This window comes from Zingiber officinale, chromosome 5B (genome assembly GCF_018446385.1).
Source record: "Zingiber officinale cultivar Zhangliang chromosome 5B, Zo_v1.1, whole genome shotgun sequence".
Classification (NCBI taxonomy): Eukaryota; Viridiplantae; Streptophyta; class Magnoliopsida; order Zingiberales; family Zingiberaceae; genus Zingiber; species Zingiber officinale.
The window spans coordinates 110,905,544-110,928,739 of NC_055995.1; the positions used below are offsets into that span (position 1 = coordinate 110,905,544).

The 23,196-nt window shown below is 34.0% G+C and overlaps 1 protein-coding gene across 2 annotated transcripts in view; it reads right to left on the reverse strand.

Annotated features, from left to right (window-relative positions):
- The window catches only part of LOC121985350, a 29,860-nt gene extending 10,677 nt beyond the window's left edge, over positions 1-19,183 (reverse strand). Inside the window, exons 1-4 of one of the 2 annotated variants that reach the window (XM_042538751.1) lie at positions 18,820-19,183; positions 18,529-18,729; positions 18,322-18,420; positions 18,160-18,232 (exon numbers count right to left, since the gene is read on the reverse strand). In XM_042538751.1, the coding sequence (XP_042394685.1) occupies positions 18,160-18,232; positions 18,322-18,420; positions 18,529-18,729; positions 18,820-19,155 (709 nt within the window). In that variant the 5' untranslated portion in view covers positions 19,156-19,183. The remainder of the gene's footprint in view (positions 1-18,159; positions 18,233-18,321; positions 18,421-18,528; positions 18,730-18,819) is intronic. The other variant, XM_042538750.1, reaches the window with a different exon arrangement.
- Between the last annotated feature and the right edge of the window lie 4,013 nt (positions 19,184-23,196).

Sequence of the window (23,196 nt, forward strand, 5' to 3'; positions counted from 1 at the left end):
ATATAGGTTTTTATCCACCATTGAACTTTATAAATCTTTCCCATCAAATTACTTGCAGTGTAGGTAAAAAAAAAGTGGTGGGGCTAATATAAGGCTTGATGTTTGCTTGTAAACATAGATTCTACCTCATAACTAACTGTAGTATGTTTACTAGAAAAATTGACTAATGGTGACCAAACTGGCCCATAACGAGTCTACAACTGCATATGGCATAGAACAACATGGGCAGTGCTAATAGCAGTAGGCAAAAGTTACTAGACCACGAGGAACCTATTTCTCCTCTAATGAAATGTGGGAGTAAACCTAAGTGTTACAAAGGTTCCTTCAGTTTGACAAGATGTGTGTCCTATATCATCTCATTAGTATATTTCGCATACTTGTATCTATTTTTTTTATTATTTTTATGATTTTTGTTCAGAGATATGATCTTGTGCTTTTTCTTTAATAGGACGTGAAAACAGAGAGAAATTGGAGTATAAAAGCCTTGGAAAGCGGATGAGAAGCAAAGAACACGCTCTGCCCGTCTCCCAAGACATGGATATGTTCCTCCGGCCAAAGTTAATTGAGGAAAGGAGCGACAATGACATTTCCCGAGTTTGACATGGTCGTGCTTCCCAGAAATGGCCGTGCTTTTCACCTCATAGAGAGCAGCACAACCTAGACTCGCCGGACACAGCTATGCCTCTTTTCTTCTCAAAAGCTCGACGGACAACACAGTCATGCACGACCGTGACTTTCTATGCTACACGACCAGCCACGACTGTGCATGCCTGTCAGTCCCAAGCCAATTGCTGTGGCACAGTTATGCTTTTATCCACCGAGTCGGATCAGACACAGTCATGTGATAACCAATTCTATGCTTTTAGCGTGTTTTATGAGTTTGAATCTTTATTAATCTTCATTTCAATTCCTATATATTTATGAGTATTTTGGATATTATTTGATTATATTTTATTTTGAAGGAATTGAGGGAGATAACAATCGAGAGGAAGAATACTGACTTGGTCCAATTATGGTTTGGTTCAATTGTCAAAGTTTAGAGGAGATTAAGTGAAGAAGAAGCCCAAATCTAGGCCCAATTCCAAAAACCCTCCTAATTTGGTTTCGTTCAAGTGGTTCAATTCAAATCAGGGATGGTTCAGTTCAATTGCACCAGTTCAGTTGAAGCTCAAAAGGGGTTTTGATTACAAGGTTTTTAGGGGCTTCGGGTTCAGTGCGCTTCTTCTCCCAAACGTCGCTTTTGTTCTTCTCCCGAGCAAATCACGCGAGGACGATAGCGGTGCTTTGGTGGAGCTGTAGCGGCGGCGACCATCGGCAAAGCTGGAGTAGTTTCTCCGGCGAGTGCTTCATCCCTCTAGCATCCCAGTCGGGGCTTCCCTGCCGGACGCGCTGAAGAAGGTGGTGATGGTATCCTGACGGGTAACGAGTTTTAGTTCTTCTCTAGCGTCCTTCCACCTCCCTGCACCAACATCATAGCTTGGGTTTCCTGTCTGACACGGTGAAGAACGCAGGAACTCAAAGCATTGCTGGTGGTCATCTCCACTTCGCTAGAGGATTCCAGTTGGAGTTTTTCCAAGTTCCGACATCACACAACCTCACTCTTTCTGACGCGGTGAAGAGGGCAGAGTAGGGTTGACGGTTCTGACCAAAATTCCTTCGCATCCAGTAGATTTCCAAGGAGTGGTTTCTTCATGGGAATCGCGCTTCCACCATTGACGATTGCACCTCAGACCAGTAGCATCGTCGCCCACCGGATTAAGGAGATTTCCGAGTGATAGCGGAGTTCTCCTCGGTGGTTTCGTTTGTGACAGGCGGGACACTTCTTGTGTTTGCTCAGGAGTTTGGGATTGGTTCATTAGAATTTAATTGCTTTTCATGTTGATTGTTTCCTCTGCATTTACATTATTTAATTATCTATCTTGCAATTCCATTTATTCTGTATCATGTTTGTTGATGGTGTTATCCATAGTGTAGAGTGACATTGCGTTATGGGTCGGTTATTGAGGGTTAAATAAGATTTTCAAATATTACATTAGGTTTAGAGAACAACCCCGAAACAAAACCCCTTTTGTGTTTTTTTTTATCTGAAAACAAACGTCCTATCATTGGTTACAAAGAGAGAGGACCCGGACCCTCTAATATACTGTTGTAGGTCATAGTTGTCAAAAGCGCATGGCGCAAAAAAGCGCTCAAGGGTCTTGGGGCTTAAAGCGCAAGGTGAAGCGCGGGTTTTACGGAAAACAGCGTAATAAACAAAAGGACTATTATATTTATTAAATATTTTTGAAAAAGTCTTTAAAAATCCAAATAACCATAAACAAAATATTCTTTGATAATATTTAAAAAACTAAAAATAAATCAAAAGTCTTTAAAAATGTGATAGATGAAATATCAAATATCAAAATGATCATCTTCTTAATCTTCATTGTCCAAATCTACGTCATCATCAGCTGCATCGCTTGATTTGTATCTATCGATATCTTCTTCTTCTTCAATTTCATCATTAAGGTTAATCTCTTCCTCATCTACAAGACTAGTTTGAGCTGGAAATTACTTTCTTTTTACTGAAACAGATGATGATGCTTCTTTTGAAGAAGACGCATTTCGAGATCGAAAGCTATATGCACTTTCACCACCCCAGATGCTCGTGCTACATCACTCCTATGTAAATCTTCAACTTCATAGACAAAACCATTATCATTGTCTTTATCACTGTCATCCAATTTTCCTAACAACTATTCATTACTATCATCTATCTCTGAGAAAGTAATAGGATCAATCTTATCTTGCATGTCATATCATCGCCTCAAAGTTTTGTTGTACTTGATATATACTAAATCATTCAATCGTTATTGAGACAACATATTTCTTTTCTTAGAATGTATTTACAAAAAAAAAATAAAAGTAAAAGGTTAAGTTCATAGTATAAATTTTAATATGTATTAAAAAAACTTCAACTTACATGTTCAAAAACACTTCAATTACGTTCACAGCCTGAAGAAGAGCATGTGAGGTTTAAAATCTTCATTGCAAATATTTTTAATTCAGGCGTTGATGCACCATAAGAAGACCGCCAATCAGCTTGAAATACAAAAAATATTTAAATTATATGATTAAATTTATTACCATCTAATATTGACATTATACAATATATTATTTAAAAATTTACCTGGTAATTTTGAAGTTCTTTGTCAGATAGCCATTGGCAAACCAAAAAGTCCCGCTTTCTTGTATTTTTCCAATTGATTTGTGAGCTTATCTTGTAAATCCTCACCTCTCACCAATCTAAATATGCACTTGTATAAACCCTCCATCACTTCTGTATCATTTCCTATATCAAGGTTTGAGTAAAAACACTCTGGATTCAAGAAATATTCGACTGCGTGCAAAGGTGATGGAGTTGAACATTCAATCATTTGTCAATGAATTCAAAAATACTACGATATTTCTCTTCATTATTGTTAAATGGCGTAGCGATAGCTTCTTTGGCCCTGCACATTGACTCATAAATATAACCCATAGGAGACTTTTTTTTCACAGTTTACTAGCCGCAATACTTTCACCAATGAGCTACCAACTTTTAATGCAAGAATTATATTTTTCTAAAAAGAAGGCATCAATATCACTTTTGCTATACGTATCCAATTGCCTCTTTAGAAAATCGACAATTTGCAGATTTTTTAGATTTAAACATCTTTCTTAGATTTGTTTGTTGTACATGAAACCACTTTAAAGTCAAAAAAGCGATTATGAAATGTGTCTTTGCGGTTATGACCATGTCTCTCTATCCAGTAAACTCTCTCATCATGTTCAATACTTGTGGTCTATTGTAAATATAACCATTCACCATCAATGCTCGTTTATGCAATTTTCTAAGATGAGGAATTTTTAATATATCCTCGAGCAACAAATTTAAGGCTGTGTACAATGGATCCTTCCCAGGGACCCGACATAGCGGGAGCTTCATGCACCAGGCTGCTTTTTTTTCTCGAGCAACAAATTTAAAAAATGAGTTGTACAGGGAGTCCAATACAAATCGGTTTTCCAAAAGATGACCTAAAAAATAAAATTAGTCAAAATTAAAAAAATGATCCAATTATTAATTGGAAGTAACCAAAATTTAAAATATTACCTACACTGACATTGTAGCTTGCATTATTTGTAACAATATGAACCACATTTTTTTCTCCAATACGATACACAAATTTAGAAAATAACTCAAACATCTTGTCAGCGGTGTGCAAATAACCTGAAGCATCAATTGATTCAACAAATACGCTTCCTTTGGGGTCATTCACCAAAAACTTTATAAGAGGCCTACCCTTTTTATCTGTCGATCCATCTGCCATGATTGTGCACCCAAATTTAGCATGATCTTCTTTATGGGATTTGAGAAGCGAGTTCGTATTTGCCAACTCCTTCAAATACTTAGCTCTCACTTCATGATATGATGGAGGTTTCATCCCCAATCCAAATTGTCCAATAGCTTCAATACAAGGCTCAAAAGAATCATATTTAACAACATTGCAAGGAATTCCAACATCATACATCCATCTTGTAAATTTCTCAACTACATTATCACTTAGCTTCTTTTTATTTTCATCAAATTATCTTTTATTTTTTACACACCTTTGTTTGACAATTTTATCGACATCTCTCATAAAATAAAAATTAATAGGTTACCTTGGACCGTAGGATGGATGCGTGGATCAGATATTGACTGTTTCTTTTCACTTTAGTTTAATGATTATCGTCATGTTCTTCCAAATCTTCTAGATCATCTATATCATCAGAATGAGGAATATCATCCATTTGATTCTTCAAATTACTTTTTTTTTTTTGCATGAACTCTCTAATTTCTTATTTAACATGCTCGGGACATTCTGGATAAGTTTTCACATTTCTATTGCCCCCAACCAAATGTAGCTTGTCGATAAATAACTCCAGTTGTTATTTTATCGCAAAAAAAACAATCGACAATATTTGAATTTTTAAGATCCGAACATGTTGCATAATTCTAAGCAATATCTTTTCGAGTGGATGGAATTGTTATATTTGACATGGTTAAAAATCAAAAGTCAAGACCGCTGCAATCAATAATAAACAATCAATAAGTAAAAAAATATAAAACAATAAAAAAAATAAATTATCAAAATATAAATATAATTTATATGAATTAATTAAATTAATTACAAATTTTTAATTTTAAATATATATTTTATATATTTAAATCTGATTTATATGTATTAATAAAATTTATTAGATTTTTTTTATTTTAAATCTGATTTAGAATTAATAAAACGCCGAAGGCACCTCCGACGCCACCGAAAGCCTCCTGCAACGCCTCTCGGTGCCGTGGAGGCTTCTTGCGACGCCTCCGGCACCGCCGGAAGCGTCGCAGGACGCCACCGACGGCACAGGAATCCCAGGATGCCTCGAACTTAAGGATTTAACAAAAATTGAGAACTTACCTTGAAACGAGGATCGAAGAAGCGGCAACGGCAGATGCGAAGAAGCAGCGGCAAACACCAAGAAGCAGCAACGGCAGATGCAAAGAAGCAGCGGCAGACGCCAAGAAGCAGCAGCGACAGATGCAAAGCAGTAGTAGAGGCAAATGTGAAGAAGCAGCATGGCAGACGAAGAGACGAAGAGACGAAGAGACGAAGAGGTTTATTTAGGGCTTTAAATAAAATAAAAAATAAAAAAGGAATATTTCTGCGAAGCAAACGTCGCTTGCTTTTGCGCGAAGCGCAGCGAAGTGCTCACTTCCTAAACCTCTTGCGCTTCTGAGTTCTCGGAAGCGCAAGGGCTACGGTTGATTATAGATTGTTAATTTAATTTGCGTACGTGACATTTGTGGCCTATCATCGTTCTACGTGTAATTTGCCCCTCCGGTTGGGAGGTTCCCAAGCAATTTTGATAGTAGGAAGGCCTCTTAACTCGGGGAGGAGGGTTTTCCCTATCGATCCATCCCCCATTGGAGCTTGGAGTTCCTTCCGAAGACACCAACCCTTGGCTAAGCTTTCTCTTCTCTCCATTTCTAATTTTGAGTTGTTGATTATTGTATTTCATGTCTTTTAGTTGAAACTTCATCTCTATGGAGTAGTTCCCTTGATTTTAGGATTGGAGAATAGTCCAATGTAATCATTGACAATCAATTTAAGTAATTGTTTACCTTTCTCAATTGCATGATATGTTTATTACATGGTCCAACTTTATTGTGGATACACGGTTTGACATTTCATGAGACATGGGAAAGGACCGAAAGGTGAACCTATCTCTCAGACCCATAAATGTCCAAGACATGGAAAGTCGGTCATGAAAGTAAACCAGTATGCAATGAGGGGATGACGTTCTTCCCCAACAGGGGCACTATAAGCTACCACAGATCTTAATGGTTCTACCCCGATTCGGTGTCACGAAGTAGAGGGCAAGTAGGGGACTGTGGGGTTTATGTGACAGGGCCTCGATTAGAAATCGGCCGAACTAGCAATGTCGCATCGAAAGTAGACGTCGAGTTTGGATATGCACACCAATATAATTCCAAAAGTCTATATCGGTATTTCGAGATAGACCCACTTACATGCGAACAAATAAAGAGATAGGAAAGTAAACAATACTTAGTGTAAAATACCGTAACAAAATAATAATAAAATAATATGATTTAATGGGCAAATAACTTTAACGTAATTTTTAAGAATTTTTAGGAAAATCCTATTTATCGGAACTTGTATGACGAATTTAAGGAGATAAATTTATAGGCTTGGGAAAAGAGTTATGCTGATCGGAGACGGAGACCCCTGGAGTTCTTTACTGACGATCATGTATTTTTTAGAGTCTCACCCACGAAAGGGGTGAAGAGATTTGGTCTTCGAGGTAAACTGGCTCCATGATACATTGGGCCTTTCCAGATCTTGGAGAGGATGGGAGCGGTAGCTTACCGTCTGGCACTACCACCGTCTCTGGCAGGCATTCACGATCTATTCCATATGTCTATGCTAAGGAGATACGTACCCGACCCAGCACATGTTCTGTCAGATATATCAATTCCCATTTAACCTGCGTTACCTACGAGGAGGTTCCGATACAGATTCTGGACCATAAGGAGCGTCAGCTGCGGAACAAGACAATTCAGTTGGTTAAAGTTGGATGACAGTATCATTCTGACGAGGAGGCTACCTGGGAGCTCGAGGATAAGATTCGAGCTCGATACCCCCATCTTTTTACTTGAGGCACGTGGGATAGAGATCCGTTCAGCATTCATACTGTTTATCTATTGCTAGTGCATGCTGATGATAGATAACAAAATTTGGGGACTAAATTTTTATTAGTGGGGGAGAATGTAAAATACCGTAACAAAATAACAATAAAATAATAGGGTTTAATGGACGAATAACCTTAATGGATTTTTTAGGAATTTTCTGGGATTTTATCGGAGCTCGTATGACGAGTTTAAGGGGATGAATTTATAGGCTTGGGAAAAACCTGTTTGGAATAACCATTTAGTGGGAGTTGATTAAGGAATAAACCTAGGTTTTGATTTTTTCCTAAACCTAATTTCAAATTTTATAAACCTAAAACAAAATCACGGTGCCCTAAACACCACCGCTCGATCCCCTCCTCTTCCTTCTCCCCTCTCGTGACGGCGAGCCACCACCGCCTCTCCCGAGCTCTTCGCCTCCCCAACCCGACGGCGCCGCCTCATGACGCCTCGTCTCCCACGAGTACAAAACCCCTCGGCCAAAGGAAGCCTCGAGCCTTCTCTTCCTTACGCCGATCCCCTCTTCTCTCCCGTCTCTGTCCGTGCACCGCCGATCTCGACGCCGAAGTCCACGACCGACCAACCACTGCTAGTAAAGCCTTTGTCACTAGCGATAGCAACGACAGCAGGTTCCCTTCCCTCTTCACCTGAGCTCTCTTCATCGCCGACGCAAATCGATCGCCGCCCACTGCTAGGAGCCACCATCGACACAGCCGACGCTAGAGCATAGGCGTCGTCGCTTACCCCTCCAAGTCGTAACCTAGCTTCCATCGCGACGCCGACTCCCGATCCGCCGGTTCCCTTTCTTCCTCTGCCATCTCCGCACAGACGCACTCAAATCCGCCATCATCATCGTTGAGCTTACCTTCGGCCATGCCCTAGCCTTAGGTCCATCATCTTTCATCTGGTTGACTCGCCATCATAGCAACATTCAAATTTCGTCCGAGGGGAAGTGGATCTAGTTCCGAGGGTAGGTGTTAGACTTGTAAAGGTTTGATTTCATTGTGGAATGTTGTGCTAACCAAGAGTGATTGTTCCTGGCAGTAGCTTCGTAGTAGCTCAGGCCACAGATCTCCGGCAGCAGACACCTTCAGTTAGCATTTTCCAACAGTGGAGGGCAATGAAATCGGGTAAGTTTTAGTGTTGATTTGATGGTTATTTGGTAGTTGATCGATGGATTAGATTAGTAGGGTAATCAATATTTAAGATTAATGATCATATCGATTAGGGTTTTCTCTAACTAATTTAGGGGATTTTATTTAGCTATTTATTTCAAAGGAACTTAGCTAAGTAAAATTCTTTGATACAGGATCTGTTTGAGACGGCATCATAACGTGGACTTTATCTGATACTATCTTCTTTTTACGGCGGGTGCCTTTGACTTATCTCTTTTGATATTGTCATTCTGATATGCGTAATAAGTTATAGCTAGTAGTAATGGTTATGTTTATATTTGCTTGGTATGTCACTACTAGGGGTGTAAATGAACTAAGCCGCTCGCGAGCTATTCGAAGCTCGATTCGATAAAAGCTCGTTTGAGCTCGTTTAATGAGGCTCGTTAAGATAAACAAACCAAGCTCAAGCTTCGCAATATTCGGCTCGTTAGCTCGTGAACACGTTCGTTAAACTCATTAAGCAACTTTTAAATAAAAAAAATTAATAGTTTTGATATTGAATTTATAGATTTTACACTCTACTTATGAAAAATATAGACAAATATATTAAATTTATTTATTAGAATAAAATTATAAATTTTAATAATAATATTATAACTTTCTCTAAATATATAATTTAGTTTTTAATTAATATTTAAATTTATGATTTATATTTATTAAGCTCGTTTAGGCTCGATAAAAGTTCGAATAAGCTCGTGAGCCATGGATATATTCGTTAAATAAAGATAGAGCTCGGCTCGATTATAAACGAGTCAAGCTCAAACATTCAAGAGTTCGGCTCGGCTCGGCTCGGCTCGATTACATCCCAAGTCACTACTTGATACCCGTAGTATGCCCATATTGTTATCTATTATACATTTATGTTTATGCCTCTTGATTCTTGCCATGTGTATTTATGAGAAGTAGTGACATACAATGCATTACCGGGTATAGGCCTAGCTACTAGATATACTTTGCATGTGTACCTAGATTTATTATCTGGTATGTGTAGTTTTATTATCTGACATGTATACCTAGATCCTTGTTATGGACTCGATTTTCCTTTTGGTACATATTATATGGAGGTTGATATTTTCAGGAGTTACATGCTTTAGTGTCATGCATCATTTTGCATGATTGCATGCTGAGCGATTGTCGAATCCCTTATAGTTGAGCACATCGCCAGTTACATGATCTGCACACACAACCACTCATGGGTTAGTGGTACATCAGGCAAAGTGTGTGCAGTTTGCTCTGTCAGGGCTCCGTTGGTCCACTCATGGGTAGTGTGACTGTAGCGTGGCAGCGGGCAGGGATCCCTCCTCTTGACTATGACACAGGGAGATAAGAGCTTAGACTCCCCCACTATGTTTGGGGTAGGAGGATAGGTGTACTCCGACAACATCCTGTCCACTCGGTCACTCAGGAGTAGTGATGGCAGAGTGCACAGTTGTCATAGCCCTACCCACTCGACCTCACCATCGCGTGTGAGGTGGCTGACTGGCGTCAGGGGTGACCATGTCATTTGTATCATATGCATGGATTGCATTTATTGCTTGTGATTCCTGCATTTTGGATGCTGCATTTTGGTGGTTGCATATGATTGACATGCATACAGGAGATGAGATATTTGGTCTAACGACTCTTGTATTCGAATAGGAGGTCCTGGTGAGTACAACTTCTTCTGTTATTCAGTTTTGCATTTCCTGTTATTTGGTCTGACGACTCTTGTATTCGGATAGAAGGTCTTGGTGAGTACAGCTTCTTCTGTTGTTCAGTTTTGCATTTCTTGTTATTATTCAGAAGACTTTACTGCATGATTATTGCTGATAGCTATATCTTACTATGCATGTCTGATCGATACCCGCTGAGTTCTTGAACTCACTCCACTGATTATTTCCTATTTCAGGTTGAAGCCGTCAAGAGGTTCCAGTTGCTAGTCCCCACTCCGTGTCGTAACGATTTTATATTTTTGGTCTTTTGCTTTCTTGTTATGTGATATACATACTTGTGATGTGTGTTTCTGGCACTCGTGGATCTTATATCGAGATTTTGGTATGCTGCCCATGTTTTCCGCTGCGATGGTTTTCCGTTGTGGGTTGTGTTTTCCTCACTGTAGTGGAGTAGATTTGATATATATATATATATATATATATATAAATGCGTGGAATGTTTATTTAAATTATTGCTTATGTTCCGGTCGTATTGGTCGAGGATTGAGTTGTGTATTTATGGATTCAGATTGTCACCGGTACAGAGGAGATGCTGCTGGATTTTTCTCTAACAGGAACTCTCTGGGGCGTGACACTTAGGATGCGATCATCGTGGCGAAATCGAAGTTCTAGGATTGTTCCCCCAATCTAGACTTCTTAATGACCCCTCACTTGTTCTCGACCTCTTGTTGGCCCTAAACTCTCTCAACTCTCTCAATTCTCTCTCTCACGCAATTTGATTCTTTAGATAACTAGCTTCACAATTCAATTAGTACTTTATATATAGTCTTCATGAGATCGATACATTTTATTATTTGATAACGATCGTGCACTTGCGGTTCGTACACAACAACTACCATTTCAAAAATAAGAAATTTAACCGAAATCAAACTAGATGAAACTAAACTAAATAAAAATTCCATTTTCTCATTTTTTCAATTTATTCTCGATTAAGTAATTTTCCAACAAAAACGGTCTAATTGCTTACCCTCGTACACTATATTAACCATGCATGTGCACACTACTTTTTATTTGTTTTTTGAACTATCATGTGGAAAATGCATGCAACATAGAGCAAGGTTTAAAAATTTGAGGAGTACCGAAGTTTTGGTAACCGAAATGATAAGATTTCGGTATCATATCATGCTATATTCAAGCAGCTTTGATGTTTTTTAAATATTAGTGTATATTAATTTAAAATTTATTTTTATTAATATTTGACTTCTATAAATGCTCACTTATGATTTTATATTTCTGATGTTTATTACTGAATTCATATTTCAATATTTTCTCTTGACATATTTGATATCTATTAAATTTTGCATATAGAGGTATAATTTTGAAATTTTATACTTTTATTATTGTTCCATATAATAAAATAGTCTTAATCACTGGAAGTTTTATTACAAAGTCTTACTTTAACTGAAATAACTTGCATGTCATAAAGATGGATTTTTGGCTTCAAATTGTCACAAATTTGGAGATTTGATGATTATGGATATTACTTATGTTATATTTATAGAGATGTATAGTGAACTCAAATTCTCACAATTTCAAATTATTCTTGTAAATTAATGTAAATTTTAATGCATTTTTTGTATTTAAAAAAAATAAAATTGTGTTTATAAATGTAGATGATATTAAATTTTATATTACACAACAAAGAGATGATGATTTTGACTTGTTAATGTAATGTATACAGTATCTAAATATATAATAATTCTTAGATAAACATGTGCTTGTACTATATATTTTGATTTTAAAAAATAATTTCTATATTGACTTTATAACTTTTAAACTATTGAACAACTTAATATTATTAGACAGAAGTAAATAAATATATCTTTTTGATGAAAATCAATGTATTATTAACTCAAATTAAAATTGATATATCATAACATGCAACCTTGCTATGGAAGTATTGGTTCTTGCAAAATCCTTGTTAGATCAACCCCATTCATTTTCAAGACCCAAATCAAATAATTATTCCATGAGATGTGGTATTAATATTGATTTCTCCATGTGCCCATCAGCATATCTCGATTGACTACTAAAAATTGAACTTAAACGGACACAAGAATCAAAAATGTTATATACATAGGATAACGATAAACATATGTCCACGAGTTAAAACCATTTTTAAATATATTTATAAGTTTACAATTTTTAAAAAATTAATTTAAACATTAAAATTATATTTTGGGAATTTATTTAAAATCATATATATATTTTTTTAAAAATTAATAGATAAACAATTTTAATATTATTTACTAATTTTAAATGATTTCACAATTTTAAAATACTTTGTAAAATTTAAATTATTTTTTCAATAACAACAACCAAGACTTATCCCACTAGGTGTGGTCAAAATTTAAATTATTTTTATATGCCCACGAGTTAAAACCATTTTTAAATATATTTATAAGTTTACAATTTTTAAAAAATTAATTTAAACATTAAATTATATTTTGGGAATTTATTTAAAATCATATATTTTTTAAAAAAATTAATAGATGAACAATTTTAATATTATTTACTAATTTTAAATGATTTCAAAATTTTAAAATACTTTTTAAAATTTAAATTATTTTTTCAACAACAACAACCAAGATTTATCCCACTAGGTGTGGTCAAAATTTAAATTATTTTTTTAAAAAAAAATTAATTTAAAGTTTGATTGATTCAAATTTGAATTAATTGAAAATACAAGTTTAAAATTTTCAATTCAAATATTTTTTTTTTACTTTAATTTATTTACATTTTTTATTTGGTATAAAAATAATAACAAAAATATAAATTTACAAATCACAATTATATTAATTAATTATCAGTTTGGTTAATTAATTTATATATAGAGAGAGAATTAAAGCTAAATTGACTTAAAACAATTAAAATCATATATTTTTTTAAAAAAAATCAAAATTATTTATTAATTTTTAAAATTATATATTTTTAAAAAATAATTTAAGGATAAATTGATTTCAAATTGAATAAATTACAATATGAGTTTAAAATTTTTAATTTAAATATTTTTTATTTTTACTTTAACTTAATAATATTTTTTATTTAATATAAAAAATAATAACAAAAATATAAATTTATATAAAATAATTATATTAATTAATTATCAGTTTAGTTAATTAATTATTAATTTATATAATATATATTTGTGTAGTTACGATTTAATATATATATCTATATTTATTTATTTATTTATTACAGATATATAATAAATATTACAGTATGTATAAAGAATCTATAACACTATTCCGCATACATATAACATTATTGTTTATATAATGGATATATATAACATTTTATAAGAATAATATATTTACAACACTGTTATATAAACTATAACACTTAGAAATTTATATTATTTATTTTAATTTAAAAGTTTCAATTAAAACCATTATATTAAAAAAAATCCTAGAACCTGTAATCTCTTTTCTCCTAAACGATTTCTTTAATGATTCCCCCCCGGACATTGTTGGTTGCAATTTGGTTGGATGGTCGTGATTTTATAGACCACGGACGATTGTTGACTGACTGACAATCCTTCTTTCTTCCGAGACTCCAAATAGCAAATACATCAAATCTGACCTGTCCGAAGAGTCACTGCTTGCCCTCTCCAGTGCTAATCTTTGATTGATGTGTGTTGCTGCTGGGTAAATTTTAGAGCATTTATAACATCCCCTTTTGATTTCTTGTAATTGATAAAAGTTTCCTATGACATGCTCTATGTCGGTAGCAAGCACGTGAGGATGCACACAAACATAGGATTCTTGCATAGCTATTGATGTTGGTCCCACGCTGGAACAATAAGAACTGGCCATTTCGGACGGCATGGGTTGTCACCAAATTCATATGTTTATAGGTGATTAAAGGAGGCCATGGATTTCTTCCAATTTTTTGAAGTTTAAAGCTTACAAGGGTACAATAACATCCAAGTCTTTATCCCACTTCCTGAGCTAACCTACAAGGATCCTCCTATGTCATTAGGCTTGATTCTCTACTATATCCTCATCTACATTTAATCTTATTTCTTCTTTGGTCTCCGTCCTTAATGTACAAATTTGTTATGGTCTCACATCATCTAAATGGAACATTTATTGGTCGCTTGATTTTCACTCTAATGGTATCATTTCTTATCCTATCCATTTTCATGTCCGCATATCCATCTTAACATTTTTTTCTCCGTGACTTATTTTTTAATCATGTGCTTGCTTCACAACCGACATTCAGCTATATACAACATAGCAGATCTAACCGCCATTTTATAAAACTTTCTTTTAAAGTTTAGAGGTACCTTGCAATCTCAAAAAACACATAACATTTTCTTTTATTTCAATCATCTTGTTTGTATCATATGTAAAACATCTGTATCAACATCTATAGTTAAAACTTTCAAGTTATCGGTAGCTCATCATTCCCTACTATGATAATTATCTTATTACGTCTACTACTAAACTTAAACTCATATATTAAGTCTCTGCTCTACTAAATCTAAAACCTATATTAAGTCTCTGCTCTACTAAACCTAAAACCTTTAACTTCCAATGTCTCCTGTCAAGATTCAAGCTTAACATTTAGTTTTTCAGGTATCTCATCCACCAAAACAATATCATCAAGAATAAGCATGCACTATTATAACGTGTTTTAAATATGTCTAGTGAGTTTATCCATAATTAGTGTAAAAAAAGACATGAATTTAGAGTCTATTTTTATATGTAATGCTTCAGTTAATCCTCTAGAGTCTTCACTCTTGTATATCCTTAGTTATTTTAATATATGTTATACTAACACGTTTCTCTTTCTAAAATTCTCAACATAATTTCCCTAGGGACTTTGTCATAAACGTTTTTTAGAATTATTTCAATATATACTACACTAATAATTAAGAGCAAGGTTTAAAATTTCGACCCGTGCCGAGATTTCGGTCTCAGACCGGAATGATACGGTTTCGGTATCGTATCGTGCCGATACAGTTTCGGTATTTTTTATTTATTTATAGTAATTATAAGATAAATATATTTATTGTGTATATAAAAATAAGTTGTATATTGATTTATTATAAATTCTCAATTATTGAATAATTTAATACTGTTAGAAAAATAATTAAAAATAATTTTATTTAAATAGAATTGATATATCAATAATTCAAATTAAAATGGATCTATAATAATAATAATAATAATAATAATAAGTATATAAATTAATACAAGATATTATTTTATATTAATAAAAATTATATAAATTAACTATTTATTCATTTAATTAATTATTAATTAAATAATATATATTTTAAATAGTAAAAAATATCAAGTAAAAAATTTAAAAAATAAAAAAATATACCAGAATATAAATATAATTTATTAGAATTTTTTTAAAAAAAATTTAGAATTTTTTAATTTTTTTTTAAATTTAAATGAAATTTAAAATAATAAAAAATATATTAGAATATAAATAAGAATTATTATATATTTTTAAAAAATTTAAATGAAATTTAAAATATTATTTTTTTCAGAATATTAATTAATAAAATTTGTTTAGTTTATTTTTATTTTAAATATATTTTATTAGGATAATTTAATTAGGGTTTATAAAAGCCTCTTCGAAATATCACACATCCTCCACACATCATCCTTGGAAATTGTTTAAATTAATTAAATAAAATAAATAATTATTAAAAAAAGGAAAAAAATCGCATACCTACGTACGCAAGATCGCGGGCGATCCTGCAGGGGGCGTCCGGCGGCGCTGGAAGCGTTGTCGGACGCTTTCGGCGACGCTGGAAGTGTCTGGCGACCTTGCCGGACGCTTTCGACGCCGCAGAAGGCGTCGCGCACGACGCCGCAGAAGGTGTCGCGCACGACGCCTTAGGCGCCGCAGAAAGCGTCGCGGGACGCCGCCGGAGGCGTCCCGCGTCTCCTCTGGCGCCGACGGAGACGTCCCGCATCTCTTCCGGCGCCGCCGAGACGGGGACGCCTCCCGTGCCAGTTTCGGCCGCCCGGCGGAACGATAAAAATCGTCCTTGCCGGACGGCACGGAACGACATTTCAAACCCTGATTAAGAGTATGGTGGATATATTAATTTTAGATTTTTTTTGGATCTTACCTAATATAACAACAACTTTTTATCCCCCCACTAAGTGAGTCAATTATATGGATCCTCCTATGCTATTGAATTTTACCTAATCAAATGGAAATTTTCAGCTTAGTTTGGTGGCTAATTTTAATTTAGATTAGTTTTAAACTTAGAAAAATAGAATCCAAAATTCTAATTGGTTTGAAAACTTAATTAACTGAAAAACAAGAATGAATTTAGCCCACCTATAAATAAGGTGTTAATTTCATAAAAAAAAATAACTAGGTATAAGTTTTTAGTAGAATTAAAGCATGACAAATAAGAATGTTCCCATTTCATAAGTCCTCTAGGCCTTACTTCTTTGTATTAAAAAAACTTCTCAAAATATCATGATTGTCAACATCAATTGTTGAATAAAAAATGATAATAAAAGGTAGCATAGTGCATGAAGCTTCGGCCAATACAAGATCCCGAGAAAGAGTTTGACCATTGGTCTATTATACACGATATTATCTTGCGTTACAAGAGGTTGTTTCCGCAACTTGAACTCAGTCACACGACGATAACTTTACTATTTCGCCAAGGCAGTAATTAAATATAAGAGTCCTTTAATTACATCATTGCTTAATATTCTATAATATAGGGTTTAGTTGGGATCTCAACACATCTAAATCAAATTTATGGTAGGGGGATTTTGAGGCATTATTGACCGAGCAATGCATTTCTTCCTCAATCAACATTAAATTTTTCATTGGCATTGTATAAGAAAGGCAAACATAAGGCATTCGACATAGTTAGCAATAGCAAAGTCAAATAACAATTGGGATTTCTTAATATAACTATTGGCGTTCGACATTGTCAGATTGGCATTCGACATAGTTTATATATATATATCTGAGATAGTTCTCAGTGAACAACAATACAACATATTTATACCTCTTTAACTGCTATAAATTAGGATTTCTTAATCGGATTAGCATCTTTTTCTGCAATTCCCTTAGGAGGCCATGATATAATGACACAACACCACTCCCTACTTCCACCCTTACCTCTTCAGTTAATCAATATGCAAACCTAAGGATGCGTTTGGTTTGCCCCATTTTCATTTTCATTTTCTGAAAAATACGCGTTTTTCGTTTTTTAGAAAATGACTTTTCCGCGTTTTTCGTTTTCTTAGAAAACGCTCTCTCATTTTCTTAAAAATGAACGTGAAAAACGCAAACCAAACGCGTTTTTCATTTTCTCAGAAAATGAAACCAGAAAACAGCGTGGAAAACGCAAACCAAACGCCCCCTAAGTCTTTCCTTCATTCCTTCCCTCTTCATTTTCCACCCTTTTTCCTTTCTTTCTTTCTTTTTGATCTTTTTCAAATATCTACTTCATATGGAGTTCCACAACACACTACACCACACAATGGAAGTTTTTTCATGTTGAACTTCTTCCTTCACCTCTTCTATTCACCAAGTTCTAATAAACCAACATAGGCAAGAAACACAACTTATTAAAAAAAGAGTAAGAATTGTTTAAAAAGTGTGAAAGAAAAAAAAAATACACGTGAAGAAAAGGAATTGATATCTTTAAAAAAAAAGAGATAAAAGAGAAATATGAATTATTTATTTTTCTAGTTTCTCTCTCCCATCTGTCTCGTTTTTGGCACCTTTAGTTTCTATCTAATTTGTCATGGTTTAGATAAGATAGTTTTTATTTAAAGTTTAGATTTAAAAAGCCTATGTAGTTGATCACCAAGGGCATGTGGATGCCAATTGGCTAAGACCATCTTATCTACATTCTTATAAAACCTCAGTGAGTTGGGCCTCAAAGTTGTAGGTCTTCAAGTTTCAAATATCAACATAGAATAGGAACTACCGAAGGAATCAATCATCTCAGGATCTCACAGTTAACATGCAAATAATTTGCTTTGATTGGGCTGTGGGAGGATATTACCTTCCTGGTTTGTCTGGGTCACAAAGTGAAAGCTTGATCCATTGGTGTTTTCTTGAAGTTTATAGATCCTAACCTATATAATCACAAAGAAAAAATAGGATCTCACATATTAACTGATCTTCAAGCCTCAAAATCAAAGAAACATTTAGAGAATGGTCTAACCAAACCACATTCATCGCCGATAGCCAAGGTCATACTCAAAGGACAAAAGGCAAGAGCTGTTACTGCAGGAATTGTCACCTCCACTTCCATAGCTGGCAGCTGTGGTTAAATAACAAAATTAAAGAATTTAACAAATGAAGGACTGACTATGAGTTCTGGACATGTAATGTCACATGGTCTCGTAGATAGCAACGATAAGCCACAAACCTTTCCTTCTAACACAAACATCAGAACCAGTACAGGATATGTAGCATCCCATATTCTCACAGATCCATCTTGATAACCAGCTATAAAAAAATTTTCAACCTCATAATCTTCATAGGACACTTCAGGAGGAACCCCACCAGTAAGAGGCCACTTTGTGCCCATAGATAAGGTATGAGAAGGTAACCTTCCCATACGAAATTTCTATAAATATTTAAAACCTTAATGAATGAGATTAAGAATTGGATAGCATTTAAAAGGCAATAATTAAACTAAGCCTGAGTGGGAAGGTACCTTGAATAAAACTTTTAAAGAGTTGCTGCCTTTGGGTAGCAAACAAAGTTTATTCACAGTCATATTTGGATCAATGGTAGGCACCACTACTGGAAAATTTTCAGCAAAAACAGATGGGTCCCCATCAGAGTTTAACTCAGATAAGATATTACCATCATAGACACTCAACTGGCCAGGGTTCGTTAATACAAAAAGAGCAGCAGTGGAACTGTCTGATATACTGTCATTTGGGATCAGAATCATATCTGCAAAGGATCCATTAAGATTCAGGTTCACACGTGAGATGCACTTTAAAGTCTCTACTCCAGAGGACCATTCAAGAGTAAGAACCTGCATGAGTAAATGATGACAAATGAAAGTAATGCCGTGGCATGAATGACTCAAACCTGACACACATCAAGTGAGTAAATCATTGCATTGCTTGAACAAAAGGAATATCCTATTTATCCGGACCTAAAATAACTGTTTCTCCGATTAAGAAGAAAAAACCTGACACACATCAAGTGACATTCTTGTTACTGAAGCTCCAAATCCCTCTGGGTAATTTAACATACAAACTTATTCATTTATTTTGTCAACAACCAAATTCACAAATTCTCGAGAGTCAAAGACTGATAAAGAATATTCAGCCCACGGGGCATCTATGATTATAATTTACTCTATAGTTTACTCGGAATAAGAAAGTGGAGATACGTATCCAAGGAATTTACTTTCAGTTGAGAAGCTTGTACCAGTGTTGGTTTTTCTTTTATAATTTGTGTACGTTGACAGTATGATTGCAAATCAGTTTTCTACATCCAATTATTCAAAGCTTCCCTCTAGTTGCAGTAGCAAATTTTCCCTAGCCTTCTATCATATTCTCCTTAAACAAAATTTAAAGGGTAAAAATGAATTACAAAACCATCTCTGCATTTACAAATTCACCACAAACTATAGATGTAAAAGTCTATTATACAATTAAATGGTTAATAATAGTCTCATATCGAGGTCAATTGCAGCATGGGTGGCAGTATTGGTATCAGAAAATTGAAAACCCTAAGTATCGTCCAAATCGAATTGATTGAATTAGTAAAATCTGAATTGGTATAAAAAAAATAGCAAAATGATAATATTTACTGAATTAAGCAATAAAAGATATCTAACAACCTTAACGTTATGGATCTATATTTGATATGTATATACAGATATTACAAATTATAGAAAGTCTAACTGTTTCTTCTGAGTTAGAAATAGTTTATATGATTAATAAATCAATACAATTTGTATCCCATTTTTTCTTGTATATAGGATTTGAGGAATTAAAAACTTTCAAGCCACCATGGTTGATATGACTTCTTACTTCTATGATAAATTACCTAAATTTAAATAAAATTTGGTTAATATATTTAATTATTTAAACTATTAATTAACTTAAAATAATTAATTATCAGTAAAAAATATTATTTAATAATTATTAATAATTCTTCATACTTAATAATTCATAAAGTTATAACTTATTTAAATGTAATTAATTTTTTTAATTATGTTGCATAGGTTAGAAGAGGACTACTATAATAACGAATGTTGTTCGTCTATGTCATTGAGAATGCCCAAAGAAGACAAAATGTAAGTCACGATGAAGATAAAGAATATGTCACCTTTCTTCCTCATTTTGAATGCTAAGTGCAAGTACCAAAGTCAACCTACCTTCTTGGGTTTATCTGCCACAGCCTCTGCACCATGTTAAATCTCTCTTGCATCTTTCTTTGTAACTCGTCTGGACATCCTTAATCCCCATACTTGTTATTCTAGAAAGATTCTTGAGTGGGATTTGGAGAAATCAGCCAAATCAAAATAATTTGATTCCAATTCAATTGATTTCTCTATCGCAACTACAACAACCACCAAGCCTAGTGGGATAAGACTTGGTTGTTGTTGTATTTACATCACGATACTAAAAGAATATGTTCAAAATATTTTTAGTCTTAGATACATATTTAAAGTTATATTTTGGTTTTTTTCAGAAGCAATAATATTGGGGTCATCATACTACAAGATAGCACACTAGTGTGAATAAATTTTTGTGTGTGAACTTCTCTACCATTTTAAATCAAACCATATTATAATAAAACGACAAAATAGTTTTATCTTACAATTGTCATTTTTGTCATGTAAGGAGGCATGCTCTCTACATTATCCATGCAACAGGAACTCCAATCATACCACGGAGGTGTTGGGATCCATTGCAAAGAGGGAGGAAGTAGTGTCGATTCAGATATTGGTGACGACAACGAGAGAGTGGTCGGGTTAATTATTGTTGGATGGTCTCAACTAATTAGAAGAGATTAATTAGGATATAATCCTAATTATTTGAACTACTTATTTAATTAATTTTAATGACTCTAAAGGTTCTAAATATTTTAATAATTTCACAACATGTGTGAAATTATCTCTAAAATTATTTTTTTGGTTTTTCCACATCTCTTATAAAATTGATTTAAACTTAAATAAATTCAAACTAAAATTTAACTAACACTTCATCAATTTATATTGCATAAATTAACTATTAATTTTGTAATACTCTCTCTAAATTTAATTGAATAAATTACACTTATTTATTCTAATTAAATACCCTAATCAAACAACATAACTAGCTCTTAATTATTTATTAATCAATGAGTATAATTAACACCTATTTATCATTCTTCTCATGTTACCTGCATCATATGTTGAAATCATGCTTTATGTGTATCACTCTATCAGCACTTAGACATGTTGATCCCACAAAGTTTTTCTTCATTAGTTTACATCAAGTCTTGATAAGCCTATAGCAAGGCATCAAGATTACAACAATTATGAAAATGAAGATATCACAAAAGCTTTTCCATAGTGTGGTATGTCTGAAATATAGTCTCATTATCACCTCATATCACAACCTGCCCCTAAAACATCGATTGGTGTATGTCCTACTAGAACACATCTAAGAGTTCATTTGATACATTCATAAAGGCATTGAAAGAAATATTGACCTAAGTAGTTTACTCATTTACTTTTCACTATACATTGATTTAATCTAGGCTAAAAGTCAAAAGAGCACCCCACTTTGATTTTTTATCAAAAGGGTGGCCCACCCCATCGGCAACCCATGTACGATCACCCAACTGCCCTCAATACACTGTTCCCATTATTATCTCCCACTTAAATCCTAAACCGGGGGTGCGTTACAGTAGCTATGAAACTGTAGCGGCTACAACACATACTTAACCTATTCAAAAACATTCATGTGTGGCAGCTCTGGTTTCATAGCTACAATAATGCTGATTCAATCTTGTTCACCTGCCATTCATGTTATAGCAGCTATGGTTTCGTAGTTGTACAAGCTTACCTAACATTCACATTGTAGCAGCTATGAAACCGTAGCTACTACAACATGTGTAGCAACTATAGTTACATAGCTGCTATAACATGCCCCAAGTTCAAGATTTAGGCGAAAAATATAGGCAGAAGATAATAATGGGAATTGTACATGGTTGCTCGTGCCCCCGGTTCAAGATTTAGGCTAAAAATATAGGTAGAAGATAATAATGGGAATTGTACATGGGTAGTTGGTGGTGTGGGACACCCTTTTGATAAAAAAATCAAAGCGGCACCCTTTTGATTTTTGCCTTTTAATCTAAGTGGTTATTGATTAAAAATCAAAGTGGCCACAAATCCAATTAGTTGAGTGATATATTATACTTTGACTAGGAGCAATAAGTCTTTGTTGATTTCTTATTATCTTCTTATACCCAGAAGTAAACATATATGCAACTCTTTTAAGGGTTTAATCAACAAACATCAAAATATATTAAACTCTTCAAGGATCAAAATATCAAGGTGTTGAAGTTCCAGGCTTTTGATTAAAACGATATTGTTTTGATACTGTGATAGTGTTTTGACATATGATGTCAGTGGAGAATTGAAGGAGGAAAGAGGCAGGAGATGAAAAAAAAACCATTTAAGGACTTTGTGTTCCGTTTAGAATGGTATAGTTTTGACACTGTATTATATATAGACACAAGCTAAAAAAATAATAAATATTATTTCAATCCATCTTTATGCATTTTGCAGCATATTAAGGGATGTCAAATGTGAGTATGACACATAATTATCAACATAAAAAATACAATATATAAAAAAGATTAGTTGTACCAATAGTGTCCAACCCTTTTGATTTTTGCCCTTTAATCTAAGTGGTTTTTGATTAAAAATTAATGTGGCCACAAATCCAATTGCTCATGTGTTATATTATACTTTGACTAAGAACAATAAGTCTTCTTTTGATTTCTCATTATCTCCTTATACCCAAAAGTAAACATGTATGCAACTCTTTTAAGGATCTAATTAACAAACATCAAA